General features: G+C 29.0%; 2 protein-coding genes across 13 annotated transcripts in view; one reads left to right on the top strand and one right to left on the bottom strand.

Annotated features, from left to right (window-relative positions):
• Nucleotides 1-26: 26 nt before the first annotated feature.
• On the bottom strand, nt 27-16,881 carry LOC117159643 (pyruvate kinase). 4 transcript variants are annotated; one of them, XM_033339656.2, is made up of 7 exons: nt 9,001-9,148; nt 3,494-3,838; nt 3,029-3,215; nt 2,404-2,925; nt 1,931-2,269; nt 1,453-1,609; nt 27-467 (listed from the first exon to the last, which is right to left on the bottom strand). In XM_033339656.2, the coding sequence occupies exons 1-7, from the start codon at nt 9,043-9,045 to the stop codon at nt 455-457; spliced, it is 1,608 nt and encodes a 535-aa protein (XP_033195547.2). In that variant the 5' UTR covers nt 9,046-9,148; the 3' UTR covers nt 27-454. The 4 variants fall into 4 exon arrangements, with proteins under 4 accessions (XP_033195547.2, XP_033195545.1, XP_033195546.1 ...); XM_033339654.2 differs by lacking the exons at nt 27-467; nt 9,001-9,148 and adding exons at nt 11,904-11,939; nt 16,726-16,880 and having other exon boundaries at nt 1,356-1,609; XM_033339655.2 differs by lacking the exons at nt 27-467; nt 9,001-9,148 and adding an exon at nt 16,726-16,881 and having other exon boundaries at nt 1,356-1,609.
• Nucleotides 4,658-20,148, top strand: part of LOC117159641 (uncharacterized) — a 23,433-nt gene continuing 7,942 nt past the window's right edge. The window contains exons 1-3 of one of the 9 annotated variants that reach the window (XM_076620664.1): nt 4,658-5,334; nt 5,543-7,842; nt 19,968-20,070. Coding sequence is in view for 2 of the 9 variants with exons in the window: in XM_076620662.1 (XP_076476777.1) it covers nt 5,144-5,334; nt 19,968-20,070 (294 nt within the window). In the remaining 7 variants the exon portion in view is untranslated. The other 8 variants (XM_076620666.1, XM_076620663.1, XM_076620662.1 and 5 more) reach the window with 8 other exon arrangements.

Here is a 20,148-nt window from a genome sequence, read left to right on the forward strand (position 1 = left end):
AACGATAATAAAAAAACGCATAAAAGTAAAATAAATTTCTTTATTTATGTTTCCTGCAGAAGATAAAGAATCAAGCATAGCGTTTCATTTGGTGAACAATAATTCAAGTTTCAATAATTTACTATTTCAAATAATTATTGTACTTTATTATTGAACAATGGGTTTGTGTACATGTATATGTACATTTACATATATATACGTAAAACCTGATATACATACATGTATACACATGTAAATACATATGTATATATATATACATTTTGGTGTGCTGTATTTATGGAGGTACATTGTAATGATATTAATACTGCAGCTACTGGCATCTTTAGATTGTTATCCTTTCAATGATTTTACTAAGTTTATCATACATCATCATACAATGTAAGTTACATATTAAATTTCCAAAATCTAAAGTTATTTAGTATCTCCTGCTCTTTACAATACAGCCAGTGTACATTTATTCAACCGTCCTAAAAAAAGAAAAATAAATATTAAAATTATATCACGAGTTTTTAAGAGTAAAAAATAAAAAATATGAAAGTTAATTCGTTAAAAGTAAAAATACAATAGTTAAGGACACAAAAGGTAAGACAAAAACAACATTTACATTCTAGTACTTTTCAGTATGTACAGTTTGCTATAGTATATTTCAAACAATTTTTTAATTATTATTTGTGAATCTATATATTCGATAAAATTATTAGTATAAAAAATGAATGTGAATTAAATCACACATTTTAAATAAAATACCTATTGATGATTTAAAATTTTCGTTGGAAACTGTTAAGAACTGAAAAGAATACGATCGTTACCAGGACAAATATAAAATATGTTTTGATATATTAGCCCTCACTAAAATAAAGTACACCCAAAAATATATCAATTTGAACCGATTTTTTCAAATTTTACTTTATTGATAACTAGAACAGATAACTTTCTTCCGATGAAAAATTTTCATAAATTTAAAATTACGATAATAAAATCGAAAACATTAATGCGAATTGAAACAAATCTTTTTAATGCAATTTATAATTTAAAAGTAGATAATATTATTTTTTAACTATTTTCTATTTCATTAAGCAGAACGATATATTTTTATACAAACTGAAAATTCACTGCATGTTTTCTGAAAAATATTCTTCACTTTCGTGAAAATATTGAAATATATTATTAATACACAACATAATATTAATACACAAAACGTTATTAACAAAGCCAAATACATAAATGTTAATTAGACTAACTATTTTCTTTTGTTTAATAAGCTTTGTTAAAATGGGCACATATAATGTAATAAATTTGTATTTTTGCAAAGTGCAAGCGAAATAAATTAGCAATTGATATCAATGGACTGCATACAATAAATGCAGAAATTACATAATAGATTCATAACTATCTGTATCACTACGTATAGTACATGCATCATCATCTCGGGGAACTTCTATATCTACGTACACAATACGAAGTGTATTCGTAAATCCTGAGCCTTGTTTCAAACCAGTAACTATTACAACTGAATCTCCAGATTTAATGAAACCGCGGCCTTTGCCGAATTTCAAACCACACTGGACGCGTACATCAACGTCTTTCACCCAATCAGCTAATGGCGCTTCTACACATAAATAAAAAAAGTGAAATAATTATTAGAACATAATTATATACAAAGTTTTCATATTTAAATTATATTTATGCTCTTATTAGAAAAGTTTTATTCTACATTACTTAGTAAACGTCATTTAGTTGGATTATTTAGTACATTTCTTTTGGATAAAAAAATTCAAGTTTAATAATAACGTTAACCATAGGAATTCAATATATTCATCACTTCTTCATTAATTCCTTTTCCTAACAATTTATTTATGTAAAATATATCTAGTTAGCAATCTTAATTCAATCTCAAATATAATGTAATATACTATTTTCTGGTTAGTACCTTCATAATAAAGGGGCAAAATGCCACGATAAAGATGTGCTTGTCGTGCAACTTGATGGAATCTAGTTACTGCTATAATTGGACAACGTGGTCTGTATTTTGCAACTATGTGCGCTGAACGGCCGGTAGTTGTGATTACTATAATAGCACTAGCTGCACATTTTACGGATACTTCTACAGCAGCGATTCCAATAGCATGAGTAGCATCAATTGGTGGTAATGCTTTGCGAGTAAGATCTTGGAAAATTTGTGTCTGCCAAATTACAGCCTCCGCTTCTTTACAGATGTTAGCCATTGTGCGCACACACTCCAGTGGGTAATCTCCTTTGGCAGTTTCACCTATTGAAACAATAAATAATTACATATTTATGTAAATACTAATAAATACAAATTTGGTAGATTAATTAAGAAATTATACATAGATGATAATTGCTTATTATGAATTAATAATATAGTAATTAAATAATTTATACCTGATAACATGACACAATCTGCACCATCAAGTATAGCATTAGCTACATCCGATGTTTCAGCTCTAGTTGCACGTGGTTTCTTCACCATAGACTCAAGCATTTGCGTAGCACAAATTACTGGTTTCCCAACTTTATTACATCTACTGATCATACATTTTTGTGCTAAGAATACTTTTTCTGGCGGTATTTCAATACCAAGATCACCACGTGCTACCATAATACCATCAGAAGCGTCGATAATTTCATCAAGATTTGTCATTCCTTGCTGATTTTCAATTTTGGATATTATTTTAATGTTCTTTCCCTTTTCACCAAGAATTGCGCGAATTTCTGATAAAGCTTTAGCATCTCTTATAAATGACGCAAAGATCATATCAACGTCTTGTTCAACACCAAATTGCAAATCAGATTTATCTTTTTCAGAAACAGCTGGCAAATCTACTGGTGATCCAGGTAGATTGACACCTTTGCGAGAACCTAACATTCCGCCATTTTCAACAGTAGTTACAATCACATCAGGATCTAAAATATTCAATACACTTTAATTAAATTGAAATCAACTAAATTGTATATTTTTTAAACATAGAAAAGGAAAGAAGAATATACGTAGAGAAATGACACGTACTGACTGCGGTAACTATGAGGGAAATCAAACCATCGTCAACGTAAACGCGACTTCCAACTTTCAATACTTTAGAAATATTCTCGTAATCTACGTAAACAAGATTTGCATTGCCTTTTTCCATGTATGCCTTATCGGTAGATAATTTAAACGTTTGGTCCTTAAGTAATTCGACTTCAGCAGATCCACCCTGAGAAAGTAATAAACAATTAGGTATTATATGTTAATTTTATGTCTTATACGATATAGGATGCGTGAAAAATCCTATCACACTACATATTTTCATTAAAAAATTTCTCGACGAGGATATTGTAAATAGACAGAATATTTTTATATATTTAAACTTTTTATTTTCATAATTTGTGTGTGATTGTGTGGTAGTGGCTCTAAAAGATCTTGAAAGATCTTGAAATACTTTAAATTACTGTATTATGATCCAATATACGAACAAATAAATGAGTTACGTACGCCTTCCAAAAGTCCAGTACGGATTTCAGGACCTTTTGTATCGAGAGCAATCGCTACAGGAACGTTAATGCCTGATCGACTGGATAAGTTCTTCTGCGCTTTTCGTACGTTGCTAATAGTCTCAGCGTGGTATTCATGAGAGCCATGAGAAAAATTTAATCGAGCGATATTCATGCCCGTTTCAATCATCTTTTCGAGAGTTTCGACGGATCTTGAAGCCGGTCCGATCGTGCAAATAATTCCCGAAAGACGGACGAACGATGCATGGCTGTCGATGTCCAAGGCACACATATGATCTAAATGGCTTTGAGCGTACAAAACTTGCGTGTTCGGCTTTCCAGCCATCTGTGAAGATACATAACGATTAAATTTAATTCTGTTTTCATAAGAAATATTTCAAGATTATTAAAAACAATTCAAACATTTAATAGTTTAAAGCATCGCTAGACTCTGCGTAACATTTAACTATAAAAGTAGTTACTACGTAAAAAATTGTCTAAAAAAGCACTGCATACTTGTTTCTTAATTAGCAAATAAAATCTAATATGTGCAAGTAAATGCAATTACTATCATAATATTATATAAGCTGTAAAGGTGCTCATAAGGCGTAATTCGTTTATATGGAATTGTGTTTTTAAAGCGTGGTTAAGACGTAAAGGGAATGTCTTGTAACCCCCACACAGGATTCTATAAACTACTACATCTTATTATTATAATATCGATGAATTTAAATTTAAAGTGGTGTTTACATAAAACTGTGCAAACAAAATTATTATTATATAATACCAGGGAAATTCGTTTAACTATTAACATAAAGATTTGTTTAAAATGGCAAAGCAAACAATAGACATCCTTCATAAAATTTAGGTTGATTATAACTACAAGCCTCCATTCTATTGAGGTATGCATAACATGAGATTAAAGTATCGTAACTACTTATGTACATATATATACATACAGGATGTTCCATTTGAAGTTTCAAATAAAAACTTACGCTGTTTCGGGAGAAAAGGAGAGAAGAGGATCTTACGGTGGTCGCAAATCTCCTTTAGGTGCACACACTTCCCTAATTTCAAGGTGACCTTTGCTTTTTGTACGAAACCATATGTTTTTATTTAGGTAGGCGTATATCCCGTTTCGTAGCGAACTTATCGACCTATAATGTTGCTGTTCCAAAGTTATTGAACGTTATTTATTGCCATTCCAAATTTGCCTTCGTTGGACGTCCCCAAGATTTGATTTACCGGAGTAGTGCATCCATTAGGATGTAAACATGAATCGAAATCACACTAATGATGCGATTTATCATTATTTTTATTTTTTCCTTCTTATTCTTATCTATAATCTGCTGCTAGGCAGATCTTCTCAGTTTCTGTTACAGTTGCTTCGAAGGAATCAGTGTTATTGCAAATAGTATTACGTGTGCTTCCTTTCAGTAACCATCTGCTTTACTATAGTGCATTATACGCTTAATGAAATTGTCGGTCTGCTTGTGAGTTTACGAGAATGCGAGGAAGTTAGAAGAATTAGAGAAGAATTTGAGAAGAGTCGAGCTATCATTTGGGGATAGAGTAAATAATTGTATCGACGTCCAAAATTATTCTTTTGAATACAGGAGATAGGAAAATAGTAAATTTTAAATGTCAGCAAATGATTTTGGATGACTTTAGAATACCAACACGTTATGGGTCGATGAATTCGCCACGAAACGGGGTATACGCCTACCTAAATAAAAACATACAGTACTGCATAAAAAAAAACAAAGGTCACCTTGAAATTATGGAAGTGCATCCATCTAGATTTGTGGCCATGATAAGATCCCCTCCCTTTCTCGAAACAGGGTAAGTTTTATTTGGAACATTTTTTAAAACGACCTATAGCTTGGGAAACAATTACGTACGAAACATTAAATAGAGCATATATTATAAAACCGGTATAAACCGTATATCGTACGTAGATGAACTAAGCTTGCATACATTTGAATAATTATTTAGCTTAAAATTAACTTAAAATATATTATAATATAAATCATAATTAATTTGTTTTAAGGGAGTAAAAAATGAATATGATACTCATCTAAACAAAGAATTTTTAACCATATACTAGATACAAGTTAAAAAATAAATTAGAAGATTCTAAAATTTGTCAATTACTGAAAATAACAAATATTTCTAAACATTTTGTTTCCATCAAAATGTGTATATTCTCGTCAGTTGTGAAGAGCATACTACGTTTTGATACTTTTTTGAACACTTCTACCTGAGGCTTGCCGTTTAGAGTTATAGATAACTCGACAGACAAACGTCCATCATTGTCGGTAAGATGGTTGTCGATAATCACAACCTAACCCATGCTTAGCATATATTATTTTAAATTAAACTCATTCATTAAAAAACGTGTATTTACTAAGGAAATTTATTTTACTTTAAATTTATGATGCTTTTATTCTTCGAGAGAAGTCGCTCAAAGAATGCAATGAATCCAAATTAAAGCTAATACACGTATAATACAAAAATCATAGGAATTGGTTATCTAGAACTACTAGGTACGTATACAATGATAATAATGATTCATCTTGTGATTATTTCAAATTATTTGTTGCTTTAGTTATAACATAATTTCACGTTAAACAAATAAATAGGAATGCTATTAATTGGTCTTTGTTAATTGGTAAACAGCTAATACTAGTCATAAAAAAAAACGCTAATTTATTTTGTTAGTATCTACGAAGTGCACAAGGAAAAACAAGCATTCTGGTGGCCTTCAAGTTTAAATAGATCCTGTTAAAATGTACTTATGCTAAAATATTGCCTTAGGATGCTTAGTTGGAGAAAAATATCAATTTCATCGAGCATCAGACTTCCTTTTACATTTATCTTAATCGAGGAAAAACTTTCTGTTAATTATCTTGACCTTCATAGTCTTTCATATGATACAGACCGTGTTAAGGACAAGATTGCTTACAATTTATTAGGAAATTACATTTTGTTGTAAGCTCAGTAAGTTAATTTCATCATATTTCTAACTGTATTGTATTTTTCAATACATTTCAGGTCTGAATATTTACGAACACTTACTGAAATTGCACATACGCCAATAATAGAAAATATTTTTTTAAACCCTTTAGTTTGAATGAATAATTTGTCATTGATATTTATTGCATGCTAATTAGTATAGATGTTGAGATTAATCGAAATAAAAAATGCAAATGTTGATCTAGTAATAAGATTCATTCAAAGGTCATGCATCTACGTTATTACTTGGCACTGAAAATAACATGGTTACAAGATAAACGTTTTAAAAATGTATGCTCTTAAAGAAGAGTAAAGTTCTCTTGACATGCATCTATTAGTTTGTCACGCCGTGCATACAATCCTTCGCGACAAAAAGATAGCGCGCTATATAAATATAAATATTTGTAACTTTCGAAAAACATTACTTTTTGCCTTTTATACCGTTTAATAAGAATAGCGTATTATTTCGATATGTTTGAATACGTATATTACAAGAAAATTTTATTTTACAATACGTATTGAAAAATAACGAAAAATCAAATGCCTAAATGCCTAATATGTATAGAAAAATATTATTTCGTAGCTGAAACGTTTGCTTTTATAAGCAATTAAACGTCGTTAAACGTCATACATTGGCAAATATTTAAATCATCTTTTAACAAACTTTCGGCTTAATATCCAGTTTCGCTCGATGCATTTTTTAAATTTCTCAACGCCGTGAAATTATCTTTCCTTGTCATGTACTGATCTTTCGTAGAGGCTCAACTTAGACCACGAATATGTACGATCGTGACTTAGATGGGCCACTTTAGAACCGTAGCTGAACCATAGAACGGTGGTTGGACTATGTTCGGACAGAACGACACGCCGACCACTCGTGACCATTCGCAGAACACGCGCGAATCACTCGTCTCTATTCTACCGTGTTTTGTACTTGCATGGTTGCGAGTAGTAGCGAATAGCCGCGAGTGGTCGCAAGTGGTCGGCGTGTCGCTCTGTCCGAACGTAATCCAACCACCGTTCTGTCCAGCTGTGATTCTAAAGTGGCCCATCTCAGTCAAGTCCTAGTGCGACCACCATCGAACATTTTCATTCTAAAACTTGGATAATTTGCTGTCGGAAGTATTCTTTTGACTTTGCTTTGCGAATACTTGTATTATTCTATTGGAAAATAAAGTTTGTGCTCGGAATTATTACAATGTATTTCTTCAATTGTTCGTCTATTAAAGTAATACAATTTGAGCTCTTCATCTTTCCACTTGTAAATTTAATCTCAGTGTTTCCATAGTACCCAACGCCAGCCCACACCGTTACTCTTCTACCACCTTCTAGTCGGCAAGTTAATATCTATGTTCTATCAGTTTTTCTGACTAAAAATAACTCTTCGCCATTTTTCTCTCTCAAAAGCATATATCTTTTAGGAAATTGTAAACGTGCTTCTTTACGTTGCCTCGTTAGTGGTGGTGATCAATTTTTGACGTTTTACGTATTTACGTTCTTTTCTAATACATCGTACATTACGCACATTAGCGTTTACACCAAGGTCTGCAACAATTTCTCTTGCAATAGCAGTAGAATTTGATGCACTTGTTAAAGTCGCACGTCGTTGACAATCGGCTTTTAATTTTGGACGACCTGTGCTTTTTCTCTTTCCATACTCCTTTGCATTTCTTAAAACATTGTATACAACTTTCCGACTACGATTTAATTGTTTCGCAATTTTAGAAATAGAACAGTTTTCTTCGCGTAAATTATGAATTGCTGCTACTTCACCATCACTCAATTTTTTACCACGACCCATTGTTCTTAATTGCACAAAATTTCGATATTGAAACACGCAGTATTAAATATCTTCTCGTATGAGCAGTTTGACGTCTTCGCGCTAACTGAAAAAGGAAAACTTTGAAGCAGCGCTATCATTTTGACGCAGCGATCACCACTAATGTTTACGTTCTCAGTTTTAGTTTAACCCAGTAGGCAAAAACGAAGTGTTTACCGCGAAACGTGTAATTTATCGCTGACCGAAATGATACACAGAGTGTCTCCAATTGAAATGTCAAAACTTTGGGGACCGATAGTTATTTAAATTTGTTTCACGAAATCTTGTAATTATTTTTTTGTATAGATATGAAGAAAGATTGTGAAATTTTTCCAGTTTCATTGTTGAAACATTACAATATAGATGTATTCAATTTTCAATTACGTCTATGAAGTCTTTAGAACCATCAATATACAGAATCGTGTCTTTCATGGACATAATATTAGGTTGTACACAAGAAAAATGAAAGTCACAGTAAACTTCAAGCATTATTTATTCAAGTATTATAGTTTAGTATAATAAATGACTATTATCACACAGTACTCTCCCAACATGGTCTTTTTTCCAAACTTACATTATATTACTGCTACACACCGACTATTTACTTACTTGTATTACATACTGTGGTAATTAATATTTACTTAGAGACATTTATTCTTATCGATTTGAATTACCTTGAAACATGCTGTCATCATTCCGAACAACCTTCCCTTGTACATGTTACCGTCCCGATCACTCGATCTTATGTTCTCAGATATACAGGTAAGAACACTTTTATCACAATGTACACACTTTTAATATTACGTATTTGTTAAGATCTTTATTTAAATTAAGGCTAATTAACGAGAAATAAATACATATATTACGATTTATAATTACTAAATGTATCGCTACGTATCGTAATTGATATTATGTAACCGGAAAATATTTCTACCACTATATCGAAAAATGCAGTTATTCGATTAGCAAAATTATACCGGCGACGAAATAAAAGTTCTACGATATAATGGTAATTTTGTTCACAAGTTCCGTACGTCTTGTCTGCCTGTTCGTCACGTACATACTAATAGTAATTAGAGTCAGCACTCAACCTGAGTATCATCGTTCAAATATGTATAAATGTATCCCACAACCAACCTAACGATAATCCATGGACGATCTTACTTTGCGACTTATACATGAAAGTATGTTTGTCGATATATTGTATATATAATACTAAATGGTAGTAATCGAATTTACGATTACACTTACAAAATCAATGACATAAAATTAAGTCATAACAGCGTTACCGGCCGCCTCGCGCTGATCGAATATTAATCTAATCCAATTTACATATAACCTATTGATTTATCCTTCTTTATTTTCATAATAAAGATGATTAGCATCAATGAGTTGAGTTTACATACAAATAATTAATTGAAGTTCTTTGCGAATATATATACGTATATAGGGAAAAGTTGTTCAGAATGATGACCTTGACTACGTATTTCAAGCTCATCAAGATCGAGGAGGCGTGCCTCTTTGTAAATAATTATCCATAGATATGTATAGGTACTGTAGATAAGGTTAAAAATCGATTTTACATCCATTTTCGTTAAAGTGACGATACCGATATGAATGCGAATACAACGAAGCTATAAATCGAGCATTAGTTTACAAACGAAGAAAAAGAAGCAGAAAAGTGAGTTAAAGAAAATTGTCGATTTTTTGAAATGATATTATATTATCATCGAAAATGAGCGTTATGCGTTTCAAATTCTAGCTGGTTGAGAAGTGGTTGAAATTTCGCTTAAAAAGTTCCATCCATACAGATCAGCATAGAAGCAAACCAAAATAATTGCATTATTCAGCACAGAACACTTAACATATTCGCTATTACTAAAACATAGCTATTTCTCGCCAGAATATCTTTTATCAGAGATATCTTTAGTTTAACTAATAACATTTGCTTTCGCTTCATTTCTTACGATTTTGTTTGCCTCTCTACATATTTTCGTTAAAATGCGTGAACTAAAAAATTTAACAACTGCGTCAGTAGTTATTATTGAGAGGCTACTTATCAGCTATGTAAATTTTAAATACGCAACGTATGTGCCAATAGCAGTAAATGTGGTAATATATTCGCTAAAACTTGTAATATACATTCAGTATATGTATATATCCTGTTACAAATCTTGTATATATAGTACCAGAAACAGATTAACTCAGTAACAATGAGCATAAAGTCCGATAACGTCTTTTGAGAAACATTTGTTGTTATTCGGACAATTAGAATCAGACTTGGATATGATTTGTAGGAAACTAAAAGGTTATAAAGAGAGTATTTTGGTTTAAAAAAGGACACTATTAAGTTGTTGAAAGTTATATGACATAGAAATTAGTAAACACATAAATAGTACACTTAGATGTTTAATTTTCTATATATCTTGAATTTATCGATTTAATGATAATAAAACAATATTACCCATATTACTGGAATTTGTTACAAATTCAATGAGCTTCTAAAGTTTTGTAATATAGCTTATAGAAACATAAATTAACATGCTTAAAAAAATGAAGAACGTTCAAAGTCAATTTCTAACGAATACATTAGGCAATATACTATGTGGAAAAATGGAAACATTAAAATTCATACTGCGAAGAACACACATAGCACAGGTCAGATACAAGTCATGCAAAAACTAAGTTAACTCTAGATACTTATCACGTTTATTCGATAATTATTTACCTTCGATTATTATTAAGATATCATAAAACAAGCGAAACAAATTAAATAAAAAGAAAAACATCGCAGAAAATATAAAATGTCATCGAATCATTGCATTGAGATAAATTCGAAGACAAAAATGTTTGCTAACATTACATTATCTTTCACGATCGTGATATTCGACAAGAATTACGCATAACTCTTTGTCTATGAATAATATCTACAATAGCATTTTTTCACTTCCTAAGCAGTTTAAACTTTTGAAATATGAAAACTTTTGCCGATTAACGTACGTACTAACTTTCGTAAATTAGAAATTCTAATTACAAAGTTTGTGCCAAATACTATAGTGACTTTTACATTTTAAAAGTTGAAATCAAGCGAAAGGATCGCATGCAAAAAAGGAAACACAATGCAAATATATTATTTATAATTTGTTACACTCGACAACGGTGTATTTAGCTACGATCAAATTCGATAACAATTTTTAATCGTATCGGACACTGCGGTAAAACTTCGTTTATATGAATCTATCGAAAAGCAAGTTCGTTCGTAGAACACTATCTGTGATTCTTCGTCCAGTGAATAGGAGTTCGTGTTCATATAAGAGAATTCCACGAAACATTTACTCTTAAACACATAATAATGTTGCGAGCTTGTAGCAACTGCGAAGCGTAAGGGTGTGTTACATAACATTTCATTCATATAAACAGAGTTTCACATATTCGCGACATTCAGCGTAATTCGTGTAATGGCCTAAGCTAACGAAATAATAATATACGTGCGACAGAAAATCGAAGTTAAAAAAAAAAAGAAACTGTGGCAACACATAAAGTAAAATCACTGCAAAACAGTTGTCCACAATAATACCTTATCGTAGATGGTAACCCAGACCATTTTGGTAGGCTGCGCAAATAAAGAGGACACAGGAATTAGTTGCAATACTGGCTCGATGACAGCGAGCCTACGTCTGACTGCATTCGTTGATGTACAAGGTATAAACTGCTTATCGCTTAAGCAACGGAAGTTTCGGAACACACGGAAGTATATAGAGGAATCGAAAACGTCCAATGGACGTCTTAGACGATGGCGGTACCAGTGCACACAGCAAGTGCGGCAAAATTCAAATGACGGCATTCTAATTCATTTATTCAAAAGAATTATAATTTCCATACCAACTGCGTTCTTTCATTTCATTAATGACATAAAAAGTATCAAAAATTAGTTCAATAAAGTAAAAGTCGTAAAGATAAAGAAAATGTCTGTGAATTTGTCTTACGATATCTTTTTCTATGTCTCGTAGATTTAGATAGCTTGCCTTAGTTACGTGAAACACATTATACGTATGTATAACGACAATTTTATATCAAGCTGATTCTTCGTACAATTTTAAGTAGTCTCTTTGTATATTTAATTTACTATTAGATTATACAGGAAATCGAAATTATATTCAAATAAATAAAGTATACGATGCATGTGTTGTTCTTCTAAGCAAATGTTGTCAAAATTGTATCTAAAAAATTGAAGTAATAACTCGGTATTAAGCTTCACACAGCCTATTGTATGGAATACAGAAAACACGCATCAAACGAAGCAATTTGCGATTCACGCAATGTTCAGATAATACATAAACATCATTAACCTAATAATTATCGATCATAGTTAAGAAATGTTTGTATTTCTTCTATGATTCGTTTATATATTATCAATATCTTCATTTACAATATCAAATAAAAGAATTGATACTAATATACAATTAATCAAGCAATAAATTAATAATGAATTAATCAATACAAATTAATAAAAATAAAAGGTGAACAATCAAATAAAAATATTGGCTTTTACGGAATACACATGTATGTATATCATCCGTCTGCACTCGCCGCCATCGTCTGAAAATATCTGGGGTCTTTAATTAACTGAATTATACGATTCTTTGACAATTACGAACTTAAGAAATAAAAACAACATAATATGTTTGATAACAAAATACGTGTATATGCACGTATATATTTTTTGTTTCATTTTTACTGTCACATTTCTATGAAATATTATATGTTCATTAAACAAACATTTTTCAAGTTAACGTAATCTAGTTTTCAACAAAAGTAAATCCTCACTTTGTTCGAACGAAACAATAAATGCAGCAATAAATTAAACTTAACAGGATAAGATAAACATCGTCGATGCAATATCAAAATTGTCTGATGATCTTGATGAACTTTTGTGAATATTACCTACGATGAAATGATTTGAAAAATCATAATCAAAATTTATATAAGTTGACCATCATATGTCCTATACATGTTTACCAACATATAAATTACTCACATCAAATTATGTGCTTCTAAAAATTTCTCAATTTTTATCCGAAACATTTTCCATCAGTTTTAAAGATACTCACAGGAATCGATTTAAGCGAGACATTCTATATTAATGAAATTGTTTAATGAACTTTCGTGATGCGTATCTATTGTATTTTTTAGAATTAATCGAACATATCTATATAACATATCTATAGCAAATTTTGGCAATATAGCATAACACTGGAACTAACTTTTCTCTTTTTTCTTGTTGTACCGTAGCGTTAACTCAATTGTAGTGATATTACTAAGAAAAAAGGTTTCGTGTTACTACGCATCTTGTTCGTCGAAATAACCATCTCGTTTCTTTATGTTCTAAACTACATGTAATCCAAACGATATTATATTTCAATACGCTCCATCGATTTTTACATCTTCTATTCGTTCAAAGGAAAAATGTTCCCAAACGAAGATGTAACTTGTACCATATTTTATTGTGAGTACTGTACCCTAGGACCTACATACATACATATTTCGGTCACGATCGCATCGAGGAACGAGAATTCGATCTATAGTGCTTTTTTCTTGATATCGAGTGTCCAATTTATAAATTGTTTAGCATATTCAAAGCGTTTCTTTCTTATTTCGTGATTTTAATAACTGTTTCGTACATTCCTTGTTTTTACTAACTATTAATTATTGATATTTTATTGTAGTTAGAAACAAGTATGTACAGGTAGCCAAACTTATTGACGATGGAGCGTATGCATTTATCTTCTTTATCTTTACTTTTGTGCTTAAGACAGATATAATACCTACTTCAAACTAATAAAATGCTTTCAGATGAAATAAGTTTATAGTAATATAAATAAATATTTCAATTAGAGATTTAGAAATAATATTTCTAACATCACTATTATTTAAATACTCAAAAATGTACAGTAATATAGCGTAAATATATAAATTTATACTATTTTGTACAAAATAAAAATTTATATTCAGTAAATTTCTAATAAATTTCTGAGAAATACGAAAAATTAAGAAGACGCATACTTTTTCGCATTTAATTTCTATTTTCACGAATTTATTACAAAAAACATCGTAGTCTAGATATCAAAAATTCATATTTAATATTAAAATAATTGTGTAAAATACATTAGCAGAGAAATTGTTAACTATTGTATTTACTTCTGCATTTAAATGATATATCTATAAATTCATTGAAATAATTAATTATTGAATATCAGTAATTTTTCCAATAATTATCAGTAAACACATAAGGACATATCTGATTAACAATTATCAACGAAATTAGATTTAACTTCAAAACAGGAGATTAATTACGCGCGATGATAAAATCATCACGCTATAGTGGCGTGTTATAAATCATGTCACACATACAATTTCATAAAGACCGTGTCATTAAAGTTTCATCAACTAATCTTCAGTTCAACAACTGAAGCAATTGGCGATATAAACTTATTATGGAATCGTATTTCATGACGTAAGCTTCGCTATAACGCAGTGATTTCCAAGTCATACATGCATTATTTTTCCCTTTTTAGACGAAAGAAATCCCGAAACATACTGCATGATAATCTTTACTATAAAAGATTATCGAATATCGCCAGAATATCAATGCTTTTATAATATGATATTTCGACCACAAACATGTATTTTTCAAATTATATGTTCATTCTTTTTTTTTTAGAATTTAATATATTACAATTTATTCATAGATCAATAAAATGTCCAATTAAAAAAGTGAATTAATTTCACACACACATACGCATATAATTTTATTATATTATATAACTTTTTCATTACAAAGTGGCATTTGAAATATCATACTGATATGTTTTTTATTATTTGTTCCCCCACTAAACTTTTTTGTATAAGACGAGTAATCTAATCGCTTCACATTTCCTAACAATATTATAAGTAAAATTTCGTTCCTCTCGAGTATAAAAATTATTAAATTCATGAAAAATATAACAATCTTTGTCAATTTCTACCAAAATATGTATACTTCATAACAAAGATACGACGTTAGGTTTTTATTCCAATAATATATACTCATATTATCATTTATGTATAACTTGAATTTTTATTTTATACGACAACCAATTTCGTATCTCTTATAAGCTTAATTTCATATTTGTATCATAATTTATGATATTCCAGATGCAATAACGTTACGTTAAAGAAAAGACGACATCTTTTTTATATATATGAAAATGTCTTTAAGACATATACTATGTCTTAAAAATTATTTCAACGAAAAAGCTGAGGGATATTTATTTGAAATATAAATTTAATTTTCATACTATTTTTTAATATATACCTCATTTAAGATTCATACAAGACTTATATATTACCTATGTAACCATAAAATTTAAAAATGCAAAATTGAATCAAAGTACATATGTATATCTAAACAAAAATATATTTTTTATAGAAATTGTGGGTTAATATTTAATTTCATTATTATCTATCTATTATGTCATTATTATTTATCCGTATAAAATTTGTACACTTTAATAACGTAAAGTATTTATGCACAATATAAAATTTAAATATAGTTTAAATAGTTTTGTAGTCATATTGTACATATGCAAGGAATGATGAATTTGTACAAACTAAACAACAAATGTTTGATATATTAATCCTTAAAAATGTGTCCAAACTAAAACCATTTGATATATTACTTATCAGAAATGTATTCAAATTAAAATGTCTGATATATTACTCATCGAAAATATAAAAATCATAAAAATATAAAAATACACTTTGTAATTTGTGTATAAGTATATTTTCTATTTTTATTGGTTATTATACAGTTAATTCCAAAAAAAACTCTATACACTATTATTACACTTTTATGAATATATAAAAAATTATATAAAATGCTAATATAGTTTAAACAAAAGAAAGAATAGTTAATCTCAAATATATTAACTGAAATTTTAATTATATCAAGAATAAATAAAAAACAATTTTGGAAAATATACGAATATTATAAAGTATAAAAATGATTCAAGATTACTTTCAAATATGGTACTGAATTTTTAGAAAGCAATTTAAAAGAATTTATTGTTTCAAGGTCAAAACGATATTCGTTGTTCTGGCTATATATTTGTTATAAATATCACGTATTCCTGAATAAAATCCATGTGGTAATACATACATACAATGAAAATTAAATAAAACCCTATTAAATGAAAAGAATAAGTAAAAGTTGGAACTTCTATTGATAGTTACAATGATATAGAAAAAGTTACTTAAAGTATACAAATTCTTAAGGTTATAATCATCAAAGCGACAGCAAAATTTATATCACTTTATGATGCATTACTTTATAAAACTACATAATTTATTTTAACTATTACCTTGCCAAAACTGTTGAAACAAACTCGAATTTAACGAGACAGAAACCAATGATCAGATCAGACGTCTGTAAAAACCAAACTAACACGCCCACAGCTTACAAGAAACTGATGTTTAAGGACACGAAAGGTCGCTGTCGCTAGTCGCTATTTCCTAGTGCGCCCATCTTGTACCTCTAGACTGATTTTCAACGCAAAAGATCATGTGCATTCAAAATGTTCATAAAACTTCTTATCGATTCATTAACATTATTTAAAATAGCCATATTGATACAGGAAGAAGTATATACAACATGTTTTTATTAATTAAATCATTTATAATATTTTTATTAAAATTGTATACATAATATAAATTATAAACTACTAATATGCTAATACAGTTATACTATATATTAATATGCAATTTGTGAAATTATCGCGGAATTACAAGTAATTTATTTTAATCACATCAAGTAACAACATACAACTCAATTTACGTATTTGTAAAAAAAAAATCTATATTGTAGTAAAGAATATATGTTTTCAACTTAAATAAGTGGTTTGTATCTTATATTAGTCATGAATTTGATAAATTAAGATATAAAATAATAAATTAATAGAGTACGAATTATAACAGCTTGTCTTATGACAATAATTGTCATATAGGAAATATAGAAATCTCTCTGGTTACACTTTACTTTAGGGTTCGAAAAATTTTTTATTTTTTTATTCGCAATCTTGTGGTTTTCGACGTGTAGAATCTGCGGAATCCATTGGTTCAAAAGTTTAGACTATGTAAAATTGAGCATTTTAAGGGTATTTTACATATTACTTTGACGCCATATTGACTTCTATCTATGCTTCGTCCAATGAGTGGACCGCACAGGAGACATCTGATTGGTTGGCACAGGTGAGCATTCACATGCTCTCTACATACACTTACTTTGTTCAAGAATAGAGTGTTTTTCGATCGTTTCTATCAACAAAGCCAACAAATCGATGTTATAACGGCAGAAACATCACCAAACAAATTCGCACAGGTGATGGTCAAATTCATTATCATGAAACGAGGGAAGTGACCTCTCTCCCACAACTGAATTCGATTCTATTTTTTAGGTATGCTTACATATTTAGGCATTTACGTATCAGTAGCTGTACATACTGTACGTATAAACAGATTTGGACACTCGCTAGGGAAAATCATCCTAATATTGAATCGTGACCACTTGTGAAAAATCAGCATGGAAGACAAGAAGGTATGGTTCTACGCATGCGTGATATACTATGAATGCTCAGATAGAGACAGATACAATCTACTCATCTATCTGTCTCGAAGGTTTGCGAACTTTACTGATCTTTTATGTTGATTTTTTACGATTAGACGGTTTACCCTAGCTAGCATCTAGATCTTTCTATATGATCGTGCTTCATATGTATCTATGTAAGAATATATATGTATCATGATGTACATGTAACTATATATATATATATTTATATAAATGAACCAAATTATAGTTTCGCCTAATTACAAAAATATCTAATACAATTATTAAAATTTCATTACGTAACAGTAAAATTTATAAATTATTTTAACTCCTACTTGAAAATATCTTAAAATTATCTAATTCTTCTTAATTACTTAATATTTCGTTTTTTATGACAAACAATGAAAAAGTATATAAATTATAACGTAAGTACTTACTTTGGTATATATTTGTTATTGAATATGTGTACATTTTCGTATAAATGTTTTTACGTATATAGATATGTATTAAATTTTGACATACATATATATATATATATATATATATATATATATATATATATATAAGGACACATTGGAATCCTTAATGCAATAGATGTCACCCTTAGATATACAGCGACTATATATATTTACATACATATTTTGGTTTTATTATATCTGGTCATGATGTCCGATATTTTTTTACTGATTTTCGTGATATTTAAAGAAAAGTCTATCGATATGCGCTATGGCAAGTAAAATAAGTAAAAAGGTTTCTAGTGACGATTCGCTTTCATTATCTTATAATAAAGGTGTTGGAAGGTAAAGTAAATATTGGTATAGGTTAATATTATAATTTGACATTTTGGCAGATATTAATATGAAAAGTGATTGTGATATTAATGCGTAGGTTTTGCAAGCAGTACCTCCATAATCTTTAATTTTTGTTTCATCAATTTGTATTTAGTATAATAATATTAAGTGTTCATTGATTATATTTAAATTTATTTCAAACTATTTGTGCTTATCATAACATCTATATAATTTAGAAGTATAAATTGGAAGAATAACAATAGAAATAGTAAAATATAATAATTCTATGGTTATATTTTATAATTTTTTAATATGTATGTTCTTAATTCGTTTTATATTTTTAATATGTCAAAATATACAGTAGTAAACAAACTTACATCATTTCTTTATAGTATATGGATCTGTATTTGCAATATCTTACTCTTTTATATATAATAATACAAACATAAACAAAGCACAAAACACACATTATTATAAATACAAGTAAAAAAGCCTGTTTTATGATAATATTATGTCCAGATAAAAGTATTGGCAAATTCTTAATAATAATATTTGATTTAATGGTTTCGATAATGGAATATGTTAAATGTTAAGCAACTATAATTTACTATTTTATAGTGTATCTTTTTCTGTTGTGTTCGTAAAAATATAAATTTGCCATACTACTCAAAGTTTAGTTATTAACTTTAATAGCTATACAAGTAATGAAGCATTAACGTGCCTTTTTAATTAAAAAAGCAGTAAATAAGTATCTCTCTGTAATGGTTTTGAAGAAAAAGCTTAAATTCTAAAAAACAAGTGAAGTTACTAAATACAATTAAGGGCATGGTATATAAAACAGACATATAATAACTTTATTTCTTAAATTATATATTAGTCCAACATTTTTAATTTGATCTTTAAGGCATATCAATCTTTTCATAGTAATTAATTAAGTGTTAACATTGCATTTGTTTTAGTATTTTAATGCATGATATATAAATATTATTTGTCATTATTATTTCGATTAATAGCATTATTGAATATGTATTAGCTAAACATGTATAATTATAAGGCAGTATATTCAATATAATAAAAGGAGGATATACATATAAACAATATATGAAATTTTACATTTTTATGCAGTATATTATTTATATTATTTATATCTTTTTTGTATTTAATTGTTTCTAATTATTTTGATTGAGTGTGTATTATATGTATATTTCAGAATCACAGGTTTTAAACATTATTCAACATTTAAAATATCTCCCACTGTCATAGAAGAGAGACAAAAATTTTGGAATGAATTATTTCTTAAATATTCAGAAAGAGTATGTATAATTTCTATTGTTTTTATTACATAGATATTAACTAAAGAGTTTCTTCTTTTCATAATAATAGTAGTAATT

The sequence above is a fragment of the Bombus vancouverensis genome, chromosome 8 (genome assembly GCF_051014615.1).
Source record: "Bombus vancouverensis nearcticus chromosome 8, iyBomVanc1_principal, whole genome shotgun sequence".
Lineage (NCBI taxonomy): Eukaryota > Metazoa > Arthropoda > Insecta > Hymenoptera > Apidae > Bombus > Bombus vancouverensis.

What these genes read in the sequence shown, in the direction of transcription:
- LOC117159643 (XM_076620669.1), bottom strand. Translation starts at nt 9,045, where the DNA reads ATGTACAAGGGAAGGTTGTTCGGAATGATGACAGCATGTTTCAAG. An exon ending in CCTCATAGTTACCGCAGTCA is followed by an intron (nt 2,926 to 3,028) that starts GTACGTGTCATT and finishes TGAATATTTTAG; the next exon opens with ATCCTGATGTGATTGTAACT. An exon ending in AGATTGTGTCATGTTATCAG is followed by an intron (nt 2,270 to 2,403) that starts GTATAAATTATT and finishes TTGTTTCAATAG; the next exon opens with GTGAAACTGCCAAAGGAGAT.